Consider the following 16162-nt stretch of genomic DNA (forward strand, 5'->3'; position numbering starts at 1 on the left):
AAGCCAGAACATGGGTTAAACTAATAAGCAGGGGAAGTATGTTCTCCGCCTGTAAAAAGTTGGTTAAGCAGGGGAAAAAAAAAGATGATGGATGGAGATTTGCTTTATCATCTCAGTAATCGAAAAGGAATTTGAACCCAGGTCTCCTCAGGTTGACTATATACCCAGAGGTTCCCAAACTTGGCAACTTTAAGACTTGTGGGCTTTAACTCCCAGAATACTCCAGCCAGCTGGCTGGAGAATTCTGGGAGTTGAAATCCACAAGTCTTACAACTTTGGGGATCTCTGCTATACACTCTTCTTATTTACTCATCCTGGCTAAGAGTTGATCCCCAAAAAATGCTTTGGCCATCTGTGAAACCATTCGGTGTTTGCATCCCTGTCAGAATGCTTCTGAAGTAGCTGGAGGCTCAACCCTTGGCTGATATCAAAGAGATGGCCTCAGGGGTTAAAGAGTGGGTCGGGGGGAGGAGTGGGAGCACCCCGTTTTAAGCCTTGGAACCCTCCACCATGGAAACCTCATTGTGGGACTTTGGGTCCATCGTTCCTTGAGCACACCAAACCTCAGAGGTTGCCTGTCTTTGGGATAAAATGCAGAGAGATTCTTATACTAACCCTCTTGAGCTCTGGAAGAAAACGGATGGAATATGAACTGACACAGTAAATCAACCATTCCGTCAAGGAACAATCGGGAAGGCTGGTTCTTCTCCACTTCCTAGAGGGACATGATGTAGCTGGAAGTCTTTATGATGGATCAGTAAACAAGCCATGACACAGTTCATTTTGTGGTGACCTCCTTACTATCCACAGCTTTCTCAAGGCAGTGCCCTGAATGGCATTGCCGGTTGGTTGACGCTTCCCTACAGGGAGGGGTCACAGTGAGAGCACCCCAAGGAGGGGCAAGGCCAAATGGACATCTCCATCGTCTGGGGTGATGAGAACAGCTGAACTCTGTTCTGCAGCTGTGAGGCCAAGCTGCCTTGGCAGTTCATAACCTTGAATGGCAAAGACTTTTGAGATGGGTTTCAGTAGAGAAAAGAGCCAGAAGCTGCTCTGAAGGCCCCCAACGCTTGGACGGATGAAGACTCTGGGGATGAAGAATCACTCAACGTTTTGTTTCTGGTGCCAACTGGAAAATTCTTTTCCTAAATGAAAATCCACACACCCTTGGAAAGAGATCACCCAAGTTCTGCGACTCAACTTTCTGCTCACGGATTGGGTGAAAATCAATGGGGCCAGGATGCTAATGGGAGTATTTTTTTTTTTTCTTATTTGGTTTCTAAAGGACTTGATGGTGGCTTTAATGCAGAACAGTCCTTGGCCCCAGGTCTTCCCAAATGCAAATGCAAAAAAAGTAAAAAGGACTACGCTGTTAGTCTCTTCTGAAAAAAACAAAAAGTATGCGGGCCACACTTCTTACATTCTTCCAGTGTGCAGCTGTTAGTGCACCATACCATGTGGTCCTTGGCTCAACTGTAGGAAACACAACAGGAATGTGTTTTGTGCAGACTCTCTGTCTCCTTAGACTTCACAAAATGTGTTGCAGGACTGGATTTTAAGGTCCCTGCCAAGCCACTGTATATAACAATGCAACTGGGCGGATGAATTTACCAACCATTGCATGAAATCTCAACTCCGTGTAAAATACAACTCCAGCAAGCTTTCATTTGTGCTTCCCAGGAACTAATAATATCTTGCCTATCTATATTGTTGGAGATAATATGTAGTACAGTGATACCTCAGTTCTCAATTGCTTTGAAACTCATCGAATTTGGTACTCAACACATTTTGACATGAAAACTTTGTCCTGATACTCATTGTTTGTTTAGTACTCAATGCACAAGGTAGGACTTAGCGTTGTCGGCTGCCTTGTGACACATTACATTATTCCTTATGGGGGGAAATTGTTTGGTACTTATCATTTTTGGTACTCATTGGGCCTCCCGGAACCAATTAACGATGACTATAGAGGTACCACTGTTGTAACCACTGATACCTGTTTGCCTGTACTTGGGCTGCTTTATCTGCAGTATGTCAGGGTTCCAACAAATCCAACCCCATTCAAATCATAAGTCTCTAGCCACATTTCTCAGAGAAAAGAAAATTGATTTATTAGAAGTGGCCATGTTGGCATTAGCTGGATGCAGCCGACACTAAAATACATCATTCATTTCCCCCTTGACCCTGGTCTTCCCCCCCACCCCCAGATGTATATTCTCCAACGGGACACATCCATAGCCAAGCGTCATCAATCATGCTCCCCAATAATATTCTTGCACCCCGACAACTTTGGGCTTCCCAAGTGATTATCTAGGCACTTGAGGAATGCACTGTTTTCCCCCACTCCTTTTCTGCTGGCAGTTGAAAAGACCAAAGGAGTATCTTTTTAGTTGACACAGTACACAAATTAGGACCATCACTAGATGGCACCTAGTTGTCCACATCAGATCTCTCAGAAGGATCCAAGTCTCACACTTTTTTCACATGTGTTGCACATGTTTAAAAATGGGTCCGGATTACTTTACAATATTCACTCCAGTTTTGCAGGCTGAAGTGCCATATACTCACTGCTTACAGGGCTGATTTGCTAAAACTTGGAGGACAAAGTACTACGGACGAAAGGAAGATATAAAAACGATAAATCATCAGCGCTGTCAAATGGCTACTTCTGCAAAAGACGACCCATCTCCAGAAATTAATTAAGGAGCTTCGATAATGCCACCCGTGCAGTGTATTCCTTTGCTTATCTATTTCCTTACATTTGTTATGGCCACCGACTCCAGCATCTTATAGAATCCAAGGCAGCTAAAAAAGAAAAAAAAACAATAACAAAAAGAGACAGCTTGGACTCAAAATGGGAACAATAATAATAAAAAGAGGGCCAGGAGCCCTTAACCCTTCCAAAGACATGTGTGGGAACCAAGGCAGGTCCTAAGGACCTTCTGGAAGTCCCAGAGAATGGAGACCATCTGCATCTCCAGGGAAATGCTATTCCAGAGGAAGGAGGCTGCGACAAAGGAGGTCCACTTCCTTGGTCCCTCAAGGCAACAGCCTTTAATTGAGAGGAGGATCCTGTTCTTCCCAGACATATCAAACCAACAGAAACAAATTAGAGTTGGGTGGACCTCCAGATACTCATGCCATAGGCCATGGTTTATTCTGCAAGGTAGGAAAAGGGATGAAGTAATTTGGAAAGAAATTCCTCCTTTCCAAAGAGCCCTTTCCCCATTTCATTAGACAAGGACCCTGGGCAGCCTTTGAACAAATCCCCAACAGGCGTCGGTGACCAAAATGCTTTGTCTTTGTTTACGGGTGACTGACTTGTGTGATGTTGCAAAGTCCTGACAGCAGCGGTCTTCCTGTGGTGCTGCTGCTGCAGCTTTCTACACGAGGAGCCCAGAACAAGATTACGTTGCTGGATATCTTTGTGCGCTTTGCTGGCTGCTGGTGCACCAACTATCACAACCAACCTAAACCCAGACATCCGGGTAACATGCCAAGATGTAGCAGAAAGAGTGGAAGCACCTGGAGGTGGTTAAATGAGGGACCCACCTAGAATCCCTACGTAGCCATAAGCAGACTAAGCCAAACCTTCCTTGAATTCTGTAGGTCCATATCTAAGTCCAAGCAGATGCCAACTGTGGGTTGATAATATTTCTATGCGTAGGCATCAGTAGCAATAATCAGTTCAATAGGATCTTCATACATGGACCTCATCTTTCCCAGTGATATTTTGGAAAGATAAGATATTAGATAGATGGATAGATGGATAGATGGATGGATGGATGATAGCAATAGAAAGGAAAGGAAAAAAGAAAGGAAGAAAGGAAGGAAGGAAGGAAGGAAGGAAGGAAGGAAGGAAGGAAGGAAGGAAGGAAGGAAGGAAGGAAGGAAGGAAAAGAAGGGAAGGGAAGGAAGGGAAGGGAGGAAGGAAGGAAGGAAGGGAAGGAAAGGAAGGAAGAGAAAGGAAAGAGGAAAGAAGGAAGGAAAAAGGAAAGGAAGGAAAGGAAGAGGAAGGAAGGAAAAAGAAAAAGAAAGAAAGAAAGAAAGAAAGAAAGAAAGAAAGAAAGAAAGAAAGAAAGAAAGAAAGAAAGAAAGAAAGAAAGGAAAGGAAAAAGGAAGAGAAAGGAGAGAGGAAGGAAGGGAAGAAAAAACAAAGAAAGGAAAGAAAGAAAGAAAGAAAGAAAGAAAGAAAGAAAGAAAGAAAGAAAGAAAGAAAGAAAGAAAGAAAGAAAGAAGGAAGGAAGGAAGGAAGGAAGGAAGGAAGGAAGGAAGGAAGGAAGGAAGGAAGGAAGGAAGGCAAAGAAAGAAAAGATAATTAGGAAGAAGAAAAAGCCCTTCACAGCTGTGATGGACTTGCCTGGAAAAGTTGCTTGCTCCAATATGTCCTTCCTGTTCCTTGGAGAACCTTTTTATCACATCCTTATTATTATTTTCCCAGCTTTCTCCTTTTCTCCGCTCCCAGCGGCTGACATCCGATCCTTTCTTCCCCTCCTAATTTGAATGACCTCCCCCCCCCCACCCCCCTCTCTCTTGCTCTCCTTCTCTGGGGGTCCGTTTTAGGAGAGCCAGATGTTGAGACAAAGGTCTAAAAATAATCTTTTCATCTCTCTTTCCTTGGGACGCTGGGTGGCCAGGGAGAGGTGGGGAGATCCTGGCTTGGGAGTAATCGTAAGATCGGGAGCAACGGGTCCAACTTGGAGCAAGGAACTTACTGGCAAGGCAACCGCGTCCTTTCTGGCCCCAGATTTGAACCCTTTTAAGGACAAACCGTCTGGGAAAGAAAAGAATTTGACTTCGGAGGATTAGCTAACTTCCATCTCTGCTTTTCTCTTTTCTCCTGCAAAAAAAAATCTGAAGGAAAATTTCATCCTCCACGGGGTTTGCGATTTTCATTTTTTTTGCTTTTTTGGGATAGACAGCAGGAGGAGGACGTAGAAATGGGGAGCAACCTGCCTTTTTGCACCAGGTTCCTTACAACTACTTTATGCCTGGTGTTCCTACTCTACCCATCCTGGAACTATGCAAAGAGGCGCTGGAGAAGGCAGCTGAAGGCTTCACCACTGAAGCTGGTGGAGAATTACGATGTAAGTAACAGCTGCGGTCAAGAAAAAGGGAAGGGTAGAACTGTAGCACATTGCAGGAATCCTCCGAGGTCACTTAGTCTGACCTTCTGCTGAAGGTGTGGCAACATGTATGGGATGAAGGGTTTATAGTTAGGCTTCAGGGTGGTTTGTTGGTCTTTGAAGGAAAGAAAATTCACAGGTCCTTCAGTTTTCTCTCCAGAGAATTCAGATTTTTGTCATGGTTTCGTTGCAGTTTTCATCCCATCAAGTCTTTGCTCATCGTACATTTTCTCTGTGCTAAATCCTAAAAACCCAGCGAGTTTAACAAAACCTAAGTGCTTCCGGCTTGTGTGGAATTTTGTTGCTTGACACACGTCTGCAGAACGATTCTCTGCCAAAAGGGATATGCTTTGCTAATCGAAGACCCCCTTAAAGTTCATTTCCCCCCCTTTTTATTTTGCTTCTTCTGTTTCCACAAAGGGACAAGGTGCCAGTTTGATATGGTTATTCTATCCCCTTATATACTTATACCTAATTTTGGAATAGCCAGGTAACTTCTCCGCTGTGATGCTTTACATTTCTCTTTTTAATTAACTGTGGGGTCTTTGCGCTGTTAATTATCTTAGCCTAGTGAATTGGGGGAAAAAAAGTAATAGTTGTGTAATTTAGGGTGATAAATTGTTATTTCTTTTCCTTACTTGCCCACAGTGAGTTATAGCTGAATTTACGCTGGCTTAGAGTGTGTTTATTGTGCTTTATATTTATGGGTAGATGTTTTGATAGCTTGAATAACTGAAACCTTAGTTATATATGCTTTCTGGACGGTTTTAATGTTTGCAGAAGTTAAATATGTATCAACACAGTACATATTTCTTCAAATATAAGTCCTAAGAGAATGAGAGAAACTTATTCTAAAGTAGGCATTCATTCTGATTCTGAAACTGCAGAATAGATCTGAATTCTTCTTCGGAAACCAATTTAGTGATATTGGCAAAGAGGTAGCCAATAATCTATACGTCCAAATGTTTCGTGACACCTAAAATACTAACTCTTCTTGGGGGGGGTTCCAGGCAAAATTCTCCCATTGTGTGTTCTGATACAGATAATCGGAGTTGGAAGGAACAAAACTTGAAGGTCATCTAGTCCAACCCCCTGCCCAAGCAGGAGACCCTACACCATTTCTGACAGATGGGAGTCCAAACTCTTCTTGAAAGACTCAAGTGATGAAGCTCCCACAACTTCCGAGGGCAACTTCTGTTCCATGGGTTGATTGTTCTCACTGTCAGAAAGTTTCTCCTTATTTCCAGGTTGAATCTCTCCTTGATCAGTTTTTACCCATGATTCCTTGTCTTGTGCTTTGGGAAATAGCTTGACCCCCCTCCCTCCCTCTCTGGGAAAGCCCCTCAAATATTGGAAGATGCTCTCCTGTCTCCCCTGGTCCTTCTCTTCCCTAGACTAGCCAGGCCCAGTTCCTGCAACCGTTCTTCATATATTTTAGTTTCCAATCCCCTCATCATCCTGGTTGCTCTTCTCTGCACTCTTTCTAGAGTCTCAACATCTTTTTTATAGCGTGGTGACCAGCACACACTTGATACAACTTGGCTCCTTTTAGAAAAAAGTCTCTGTGATGTTCTTCCCACATCTTCCCAAGACCTAATCTCAAAGACCCTCCAACCTGATTCTGGGAAATCATAAAGGAAGCCGTGGCACCGACCCAGAACTGTGGAATGTTGGGTGGACTTGGCTTCCCGGCGGAGGAAACCAACTCTGGGGCAGGTGGAAGTCCCAAAGGGCCTGGAGAATTGTTTGAGGTTAAAAGGCCAAGGTGTTTTTTTTTTTATCACCGTTTCTTTGAAAGACCGTTTCCTCTCTTTGTAACAAGCAGCCCGGAGAATGATCAAGAATAAAAAACTTTTTTAAAAAGAGAAGCCGGGGGTGGGGGTGGAAGGGGGAAGAATGGAGCCCACGACCATTTGAGAGAATTTTGCTGGAGAATCTAGTTTGTTTTAATATCTGTATGTATAAATAAAAGAAATTCTATCGAATGAGTGAGACCAGGGGTGCCTTTTGACGGTGTCTGGATCAAATCTGGGTTTTTCTTCCTCTGCTTTTAGTTTCTCCAATATTAGCAAATATGCAAAGAGGGACCCCTAGTGGCAGATTTTAGGATTAACTTTCACAGACTAATCAAGTGATGCATCGTCTTCCCCTCATTGGAGCCAGAAAATTCATTGTTAAAAATGATACAATTGTGAATTGAAGCACCATAATGTCACACCCGTGATGAGCTTTTGTCCTTTGTCATTAAATAAATCGTTGCAGTCATTAAACGAGACTTGGGGCCCCGACTCAGGGCCCCGGATAGCTTTTCCATATATACTAATAGAAAGTCACTTCTCCACTGCTATGAGAATAGTACGGCAGTACCTAATTTTAACATGGCTCTGAAAGGATTAAATCTCAGAGGTCCAAGGCAGCTGGAGAGATAACGGAACAAGGTCAGAATGGACAAAGAAGGACATTTGACAATGTTCTTGCGATTCTGAAATCTTCTTCAGCGTGTTTCACTCCAGGAGACTGATAGTTATAAGAAATTTACCCCAAGGGAAGCTTGTTGAATCACGGCAAGCGTGAAAATGTTGTGCTATTTGGATGTTACCTATATGTGCTGGCTAAAAACATCTGCTCACATCGCTTGGAGAAATGGCCCAATCTAGTAGGAATACACTGTTCTTCTAAACTGGGATTGTGTCCAGGGTGTGTAGGATATAATCTTTCTCATCTGAAAAGATTAGCCATAATCCTTTCGAAAGGATTTTTATTCCCGGTGGCATGTCATCTGCGTATCCCCCCAACTGGCAAAAATACTCAGAATGCCTCCGATTAATTAGAAGAGAATGTGAGCCAAAGTAGGAGAAGCTGTGAAGTCACATTTAGTGACTTGACCTTGGAGATGTTGGTGCCATTCAAGGCAGGGACGGAGGGCAAACAAGAGACAGTGAAAGGATTTAATTTAGCATGACCTTTTGCCACAAAAGAGGCTGGAGAACAAGTAAGAACTGACTGACTATCATTAGAAGAGATTATATGGAGCTCAGAGTTGAAGAGAGGTCGGGGAGGTCCTTTGGCTGATGTTTCATGACCCAGCTAGGTAACATCATCAGTGATAGCAGGGAGTGATAGCAGTATTTGCATCTGGGAACAATTCAAATTGTTTCATTATCTAGTTATCTGAATATTATCTGAAAAGAAACTCAGAGAGCACCAAAGATCTCACAGTCTTCTTCCTCCTCCTCCTCCTCCTCCTCCTCCTCCTCCTTGTAGGTCATGCTCTATAACCTTGGTGGTTTTCTTGCAGACGTTTCATTACCCAACTAGGTGATATTATCAGTGCTGCAAGCGAATGGGGTTTGCAGGGGAGAGGAGGAAGAAGAGGAGAACTGTGGGGTCCTCGAGGTTTTTTGGGCTTGTTGACCACACATTTGTTTCAAAGAGATTTACACCAGATAAATTCATCATCGGGGTATGTTTTTTGTGATTGGTGCTCTCTGAACCTGGTGGTTTGCTTGCAGACATCTCATTACCCAACTAGGCAACATCATCAGTGCTAGTGAGTGTGGCGTCTGCTCTATTTTTAGATATAACAACTTGCTCTGCCTGTGTTGGGTGAGAATTTGCAGATCATGCTCAATGTTTATTTGTTCCCAAATGCAAATATTGTTAAAAATCGATAAACTTCCATCACCTCCTTTGGCAAACATGATTTAATCATTATTACATTCCGGTGTTTTTTCATTCCTCAAGAAGTGAGGATGGGAAAATTTCCATATGGAGCCATCCTCAAACGGAGAACTCTGCAGAATCGTCCTTGCCAACCAGCGCCACCTTGTGGAACATTTAGGTATATTATACACAATTCTCAAAATCTTTCAGAAGAAAAGCATTGTCTCCTTGCAAGCTTTCTATTCCTTGGTTCATGAAAACATTGAACAACCTGTATAGTTACAAAGGTGAACAGGTGTGTAGTACAGTTAATAGAAAAGGATGGGAGGACGTGTTTGGAAAATGCTGAAGGAGGGTCGAGTAAAAAGATCTACTTTCTTCCAGGATTATGAGGACTCTCTTCATCCCCATAGTGCACACTACCAGAAGAATGACCGGTGTCCGCCACCATCGCAGACCTTACCAGAACGAGCGTGCGAAGTACCCAGCTGTCGGTCAGACTCTGAATGCGAGAAACACAAACGTTGTTGCTATAATGGATGCATCTATGCCTGCTTAGAATCAGTACCTCCACCCCCAGGTAGACCAGCCCATAATATCTCATGCTGGAGATGCGATCAGAGTAGGCCCATCCCTGCAACTGTTGCTGTATGCCAAAACAAACGTCTCAAACGGTTGTGTAGTTTTTAAGTTGTCTTTTAAGTCCTTCAAAAGGATGATCATAAGATAAATGGAAACATCTATTTAAGCTGATAGACCTGGTTGATTCCCAAGATGCTATTATGGGATTCTAATAAAAGGATGGGAGATGTACAGGGACAGAAAGTGTTCATATGGCATGGATTATCAAACCATGGTTATGGCATGGTCATAGTCTCTTCTGCTCAACTTGATAAATGCTTCTTCTTCCTTGGTGCTCTCCGAACTTGGTTGCTTTATTGCAGACGTTTCCGTATCCAAACTAGTTAACATCATCAGTTCTAGTCTAGTTGATGTAGATGATGTTGCCTAATTTGGGTCATGAAATGTCTACAAGAAAACAATCAAGTTTAGAGAACATCTAGGACTCCTCATTTCAACCCCGAACTACAAATAGTCTCCTTCTTCTTCATAATAAGAAATATTCTGTCTCTTTTCTTTAAAAAGTTTTAGACTGGCTGATTCAGCCCAAACCTCGCTGGTTGGGGGGGAATGGCTGGCTCCTGGATGGCCCAGAAGGTTCTACAAGGTACAGTAGCAGAACTACAGCAGTGATAGCTTCCAAGGTGCCATGATGGACCTTCGTTGATCTTGAGATTTATTTATTTTTTCACAGCTGAAACATGCAGTACCACCGAGGATGGAGATGACCCACTTCATTGTCCAACGGGATTCGAATGCCACATCATTCACCCCGGGAATGCTGCCGAAGGCATCCCCAACCAGGGACAGTGCATCAAACTACGTGGGAACTCTGGTGAGTTACTGGTAGGAAGGTGAAGCGTCTGAGTTCATAAGTCATGGCCCTGAGAGATAATGTGTTAGAGTCACATTCATAAGGATGTCTTGCAGAAGACAGACTTGGGGAGGTTGTGTTCGTTACAAGTTGTCCTAGAAGACGTGGTGGGAAGAGAAGAAGAACTGGAGTCAAGATGTAGAAAAAAGTTGAGGAAGCTCCTTTTTTGCCCTGTCTCCACATTCCAACATTTAGATAGATCCAGGTGTGGAATTGCCCTTGGGAGTTGATACAAAAACTAAAATAAAACATCGCTGTTTCCTGCTGAGGTTCTCCAACCTTCTTGGGTTTGAAGAGACCAGAAATGCCTCTGTGAAACCTTCTCTCAGAATTTAAAGCAGAGCTAACCTCCCCTGGGTGGTTCACAACTCAACACTGTCATTTCCTTTTTGAAGAGATTTGAAGAAAAGAATGCTCACCATGCTTGTTATCTGTGCAACATGGTCGTTTGTGAAGAAACTTAAGCTTTGATGTTTCCTTTCCCTTCTCCAGATGGGTGGAATCTAAGACCCAAGTACTACAAGGACTATTTTGGTAAGTTTCAGCACCAAAACAACGAGAGTTGGAAGGGACCTTGGAGGTCTTCTAGTCCAACCCCCTGCTCAGGCAGGGAAACCCTATATCATTTCAGACAAATAGTTGTCCAATTCTTCTTAAAATGTCCAGTGTTGGATAATTCATAAAAAGCAGTTAATGATTCAATCATACTTCGAAGGAGCAGCAATTTCAAGAACACAGAACTAGAAAGGTTTATGTAGGTCAGGAGTCGGCAACCCATGACTCTGGAGCCGCATGTGGCTCTTTCATCCCTCTGCTGCAGCTCCCTGTCGCCAGTCAGTAAAAGGAAAAAGGATGCCACACTAGAAGGACACTCTATGGTGGGGGAATTGGACTTCCAGTTGGCAGAGGAAAAAGTATACTGTGCTAGGTGGGGAAAACTGACTTTTGGTCAGCTCCAGAAATGAAGGGGAGGGGCTTCTGTTAGGATCTTTGTGGCTCTTTGAGTGCTTAAGGTTGCCGACCCCTGATGTAGGTGATCCTAAATTTACAACTCTTTCCAAATTTGATGTCCAAAGTTACAACAATGCTGAAAAAAGTCTTCCTTACAACTGGTCCTTGCATTTATGACCATGACCCTATCCCCCATGGTCAGACAGTCACACGTCCGGCACTTGGCAACCAGCTTCCATTTTCAACCAGCCACCCTGTCACATTGATCACAATTTGGCACCTTTCCCGGCAATTTTTGGCAGAAAACGCCACATGTTTGGAAGAATGGGTTCACGCTTACAACTGTAAGTGTTCGCTTGCCAACTATGGAGTCACTTCACGACTGTCATAAACACGGTCGTAAAATTACATCTGGCTCAACTTACGACTGCAACAACTTATGACAGGAATTCGGGTCCCAATTATAGGCATAAGTCGAGGCTCATCCTTCCGCATTCCATCTTAACCGTAATAAACAGGAAAGAGATCTTTGGGTTGAAGAGGCTGGTCCGTGCAGAATATAGGAAAAGATCTGCAAACCAGAAGCCAAACAAAAATGCGATAGGAAGTGAGATTGTTTTCTGGGAGAAAAGGAGCTAGCTCATCTTACCATTTCCTAAGAAAAAGATCTCTCAAAATTAACTTAGGTATGCTATTTTTACTGCTTGCTTTTCTGCCGTTGTTTTTACAGGGCGCAGTTCCAGCAACATGGTAGGTTATGTGAAGCAAACGCAGAAACATCTGGGTTAACTCAAGGAGGATTCTTCTGACCAGCCTTGTGTGATGCCAAAGGGAAAATAACAATAACATTGGATGGGCAAAGAGTAACCATAACCGAGGAAGAATAAACCAGGAGGACAAACATTTTTAATCTGCTGGTGCCAAGCTAGTTTGAATTTCTTTCTAATGTGCCTCGTATTGCCAGGGAAAGCGGTTAGAATGGTCTTCTTATCATTATTGAATTGGATTGGATTCTTTATTGTCGTTGTACGTATATACCCAGTATATACACATACAACAAAATTCCCATCACACCCAGAGACCAGACTCAACATGCACACACACATGACAATCCCCAAACACCTCCCCACCCACCAAAATTCCCCCTAAAAAAACACAACAGACCAAGTAAAACTGTCCAACAGCTCACTGATGGTGGTCCTTAAGTTCGTCGTTAAGTGAAATAATAGCTCTGGGATAAAAAACTGTTCAGAAAACGTGTGGTCCGAGTTTTAATTGTTCTGTATCTTCTGCCAGAAGGCAAAGTTCACAAAGATTGTAAGCAGGATGGGAAGAGTCTCTGAGAATGTTGTGCAACTTTCTCAAACAGCGAAAGGCGAAAATGTCATCCAGGACTGATAGCTGGAGCCCAATGATCTTCTGGGCAGTTTTAATGGTTCTCTGTAGAGCTTTTTTGTCTGCTACAGAACTACTCCCATACCATGCAAGGATGCCGTATGTCAGGACACTCTCAGTGGTGTTGCGGTAGTAGGACAGAAGTAGATTTAAGCATTCTCAGGAAGTACAGCCTCTTCTGTGCCTTCTTCACAAGCATGTTAGCAGTCACAGTCCATGAGAGGTCCTCCAATATAAAAGTGTGCAGAAATGTAAAACCACTAAAAAAAAAAATTAAAACTACTATTAAAACCAGGATGACCTTTTCTGGATAATTCTACACTTGGCCTTTTTTGATAATTCTACACTTGAATAGTGTTGTTTTACAAGATGGCAATGTATAGTCTGAGTATTTCATTTGGTGGTTTGGAGAATTCAGCCATTCTATCTGTACTAATAATGATCATTCATCCAAAACCTCTGTATGAATGAGATCTTTGGTGTGTAGCCCACACGGGATATGGAGTGAAGGCACTATGTATGACCAGAGTGTCTTTCTTCAAGCAGGAAATGTGATGTTCCCTGCGAGCCAGGAGAACAATGGAATTATTATGTTTTCCTCCACAACCTTCAGCAGATCTGGGTGAACTTTTTTCTAAGGTTAAAATGATACAAAATTAGACTTGGGAATGAGCAACTTGAAATGTTATGCAGTAGGATCAGGTGACAAATTGGTCCCAAAATGGACAATGCACTTTGCACATGAATAAAAAATAAAAAAAAAATCTCCAGGAACCATTTGCAAATCTCAAATTTCAGATACTTGGGATGGTGAGGGAACCGTTTTTGACAAACTAGAGAATTCTTGTCTTCAAGGATAGATGAACCTCCATAAAGCAGTTATTTGATTCCACGTCTCAACAAGAATTCATCCGCCGTGCAATTTTCACACATGGATCTATGGACCGTGACACAAGGATATTCTTTTCGCCTTGGAGGAAAGCGGCGTCAGGTTTTCGTTCTTTGAATTGAGGAAGCCAATCAACCCAAGTGGGTCTGTTGTAGGAGGGCTGAAATAAAAAAAAGGCGCAGTTGGTTTGACCATTGTTTAAAGCTCTCGATGCAACCTTCCTGTGGGGTAATTATGACCTCTAGTAAATACGCATTGCTCGTGCTAACAGGGGAAATTTCTCTGCAAAGACCAAGGGAAGGCAGAGTCATTGAATTTCTTCTGAAAAGGTAGGTCGGTGTAGACTGGATTTGGGGGGAAGGTCTTTTTTTACAGCAGTACCTCTCAAACATGGCCACTTTAACTCATGTGAACGTCAACTCCCAGAATTCCCCAGCCAACACTGTTGGAAACATTATGAACATTTATTTAATATTTGCAAAAAACAAACAAACCCCATAATAATTTGCAACTGAAATGTCAGCAGTTGTCAACAGCATCAGCCCTTTCAAAGGGACAGAGGCATAGATCGCCATTCTAAAATGCATGCAATTTTACCAGAGTTGAACCCAGCTGTTTTTACTAATGGGTAGAGGCCAGTTTACTTCCACATGTGACTCCCAGAGTTTCATTATAAACTTGGGGTCCCCTTCTTTTGGGGTGAATGATAGAAAATTGAGAGGGGAAGCTCCTGCCCAAACTCACCAAACTCCAAGGTGAGGAGAAGTTTTGAGGTGGTGCTTCATTTTGGCAAGGCTTCCAAAGACATTGGGCAGTTAGATGCCTTGTCATCTCCAATGCCTTGCTTTATGGGCTTCCTTTTGGGGTTTGTTTAGTCCAAAAGCTTCTTCTGGGTGTGCTACAGATGATCACTGAGAGTTATAAACAGTCTTAGAAAGATTGATACCAACACCTTGAAGCCAAGAGTGGACACCTCAAGCAGGTTCTTGTGGAGGAATCGTGTCAGCTTAGAATAGCAAAAACATCACAAGTGTGGTGGGGTCCTTTCCACAGCTCATGAAAGCTTCTACTGTCCATGGTGTTTGTTAATTTTTTAAAAAAGTGCTACCAGACTTCTCTGTAGAGATTCTCAGTCCTCCAGAACATTTATTTGTATTGGATTGGATTTGTCAATCGCTTACAAGATAATAAGTATAAGCATGAGTAAGAATACAGGAAATGGGTACAAATAAATGGGGATAATAGGACAGGCATGGTGGGCACGTTGGTGCACTTATGCACGCCCCTTACAGACCTCTTAGGAATGGGGTGAGGTCAATAGGGGATAGTTTGAGGTTAAAGGAATGGAGGGGGGGGTTTGAGGATGTAACAACAGAGTCAGGTAGTGCATTCCAGGCACTGACCACTCTGTGGTTAAAGTCTTACTTTCTGCAATTAAGTTTGGAGCAGTTTACATTGAGTTTGTATCTGTTGTGTGCTCTTGTATTTGTTGCGGATGAAGCTGAAGTAGTCACTGACAGGCAGGACATTGTAGCAGATAATTTTGTGTACTACACTTTCAGGCGGCAACTGGACTTTCTGTTTTGTTTTGTTTTTTCTTTTGAAGATGTTTCGCTTCTCACCCAAGAAGCTTCTTCAGCTCTGGCAGGATGTAGATGAGAAGCAAAACATCTTCAAAAGGAAAAAAAGAAGAAAGTCCAGTTGCCTCCTGAAAAAGCAACTTTGGGACTACCAGATTTCTCTCTCTTTTTTTTTAATCCCATAAAGCAGTAAATGAGAAGTATAAGAGCAACTTCACAAACTCATAAAGATTGAATCACCCACTTAATATGGATGCTGATTTTTCTCATTTCTGGATTGATCCGATCCCAGGTCATAAAATAACCTACATTGGGCTTACTCAACATGAGACCTCTTTATACACACACACACACACACACACAGAGAGAGAGAGAGAGAGAGAGAGAGAGAGATACACCAACCAGAAGTTCTGTGCCTGCAACTCCTACGGTCAGCTGACCGTTGCAGAAACTGGCTTAGAATTAGGGTGATGAAAGAGTAGGAATCCAGCCCAAATTGTGACCTGGGGCAACAGATAGGACTTGAATCCTCTTGTAAATGTATAATAGCCGAGTTTCCCAGGACTTGGAGGAAGGCTGAGCCTCCGCAGACCAGACCTGTCCAGGTAGGTCAGCTCAGCTATTCTGAGCAAGAATCTGGCCCCTCCCAGGCACTTGTTGCAAGTGGCAGGCGGGGCATTTGCCGTCTGTCGGTATCAGGTAACACTCCCGTATCACCTTCCCATGCGCCTCCTGAGCTTAGGAGGGTATGTGAGCCTTTCAGCCAGGGGAGAAAAAAAATAAAATAAGGGAATTTGCAGCAGACGCTGTAGCTGCGGCAGCTTTGCCTTGAGCTGCGTGCTTCCCCCTCTGACCTGTTCCTGCCCCCATCCTGCCCACCAAGATGGGAGCCAAGCACTGCTTTGCCAAGTTCTTCCAGGATGGGTCCTCCTTCCTCCATCTGGGTCGGAAATACCAGTCCCTGGGCAGCAAGGAGCAAGGAGACCAGGTCAGGAGGTTTGCTATGGAGGGAATGTTGGGTTGGGACTGACCATCGGGGCTTGTCTTGGGGATCACTTTCCTT

At 43.3% G+C, this 16162-nt stretch overlaps 2 protein-coding genes across 3 annotated transcripts in view; both read left to right on the plus strand.

The window, feature by feature from the left end:
* The first annotated feature begins 4796 nt into the window (after positions 1 to 4796).
* On the plus strand, positions 4797 to 13710 carry WFDC1 (WAP four-disulfide core domain 1). The gene is made up of 6 exons (XM_087940719.1): positions 4797 to 5087; positions 9174 to 9369; positions 9936 to 10007; positions 10105 to 10245; positions 10777 to 10818; positions 11966 to 13710. The coding sequence occupies exons 1-6, from the start codon at positions 4941 to 4943 to the stop codon at positions 12022 to 12024; spliced, it is 657 nt and encodes a 218-aa protein (XP_087796845.1). The 5' UTR covers positions 4797 to 4940; the 3' UTR covers positions 12025 to 13710.
* A 1792-nt stretch (positions 13711 to 15502) lies between these two features.
* Positions 15503 to 16162, plus strand: part of ATP2C2 (ATPase secretory pathway Ca2+ transporting 2) — a 31948-nt gene continuing 31288 nt past the window's right edge. Inside the window, exon 1 of one of the 2 annotated variants that reach the window (XM_026713920.2) lies at positions 15503 to 16087. In XM_026713920.2, coding sequence (XP_026569705.1) covers positions 15983 to 16087 — 105 coding nt within the window. In that variant the 5' untranslated portion in view covers positions 15503 to 15982. The remainder of the gene's footprint in view (positions 16088 to 16162) is intronic. The other variant, XM_087940717.1, reaches the window with a different exon arrangement.

This window comes from Pseudonaja textilis, chromosome 11 (assembly GCF_049901715.1).
Source record: "Pseudonaja textilis isolate UNSWEBS1 chromosome 11, rPseTex1.2, whole genome shotgun sequence".
Taxonomy (NCBI): domain Eukaryota; kingdom Metazoa; phylum Chordata; class Lepidosauria; order Squamata; family Elapidae; genus Pseudonaja; species Pseudonaja textilis.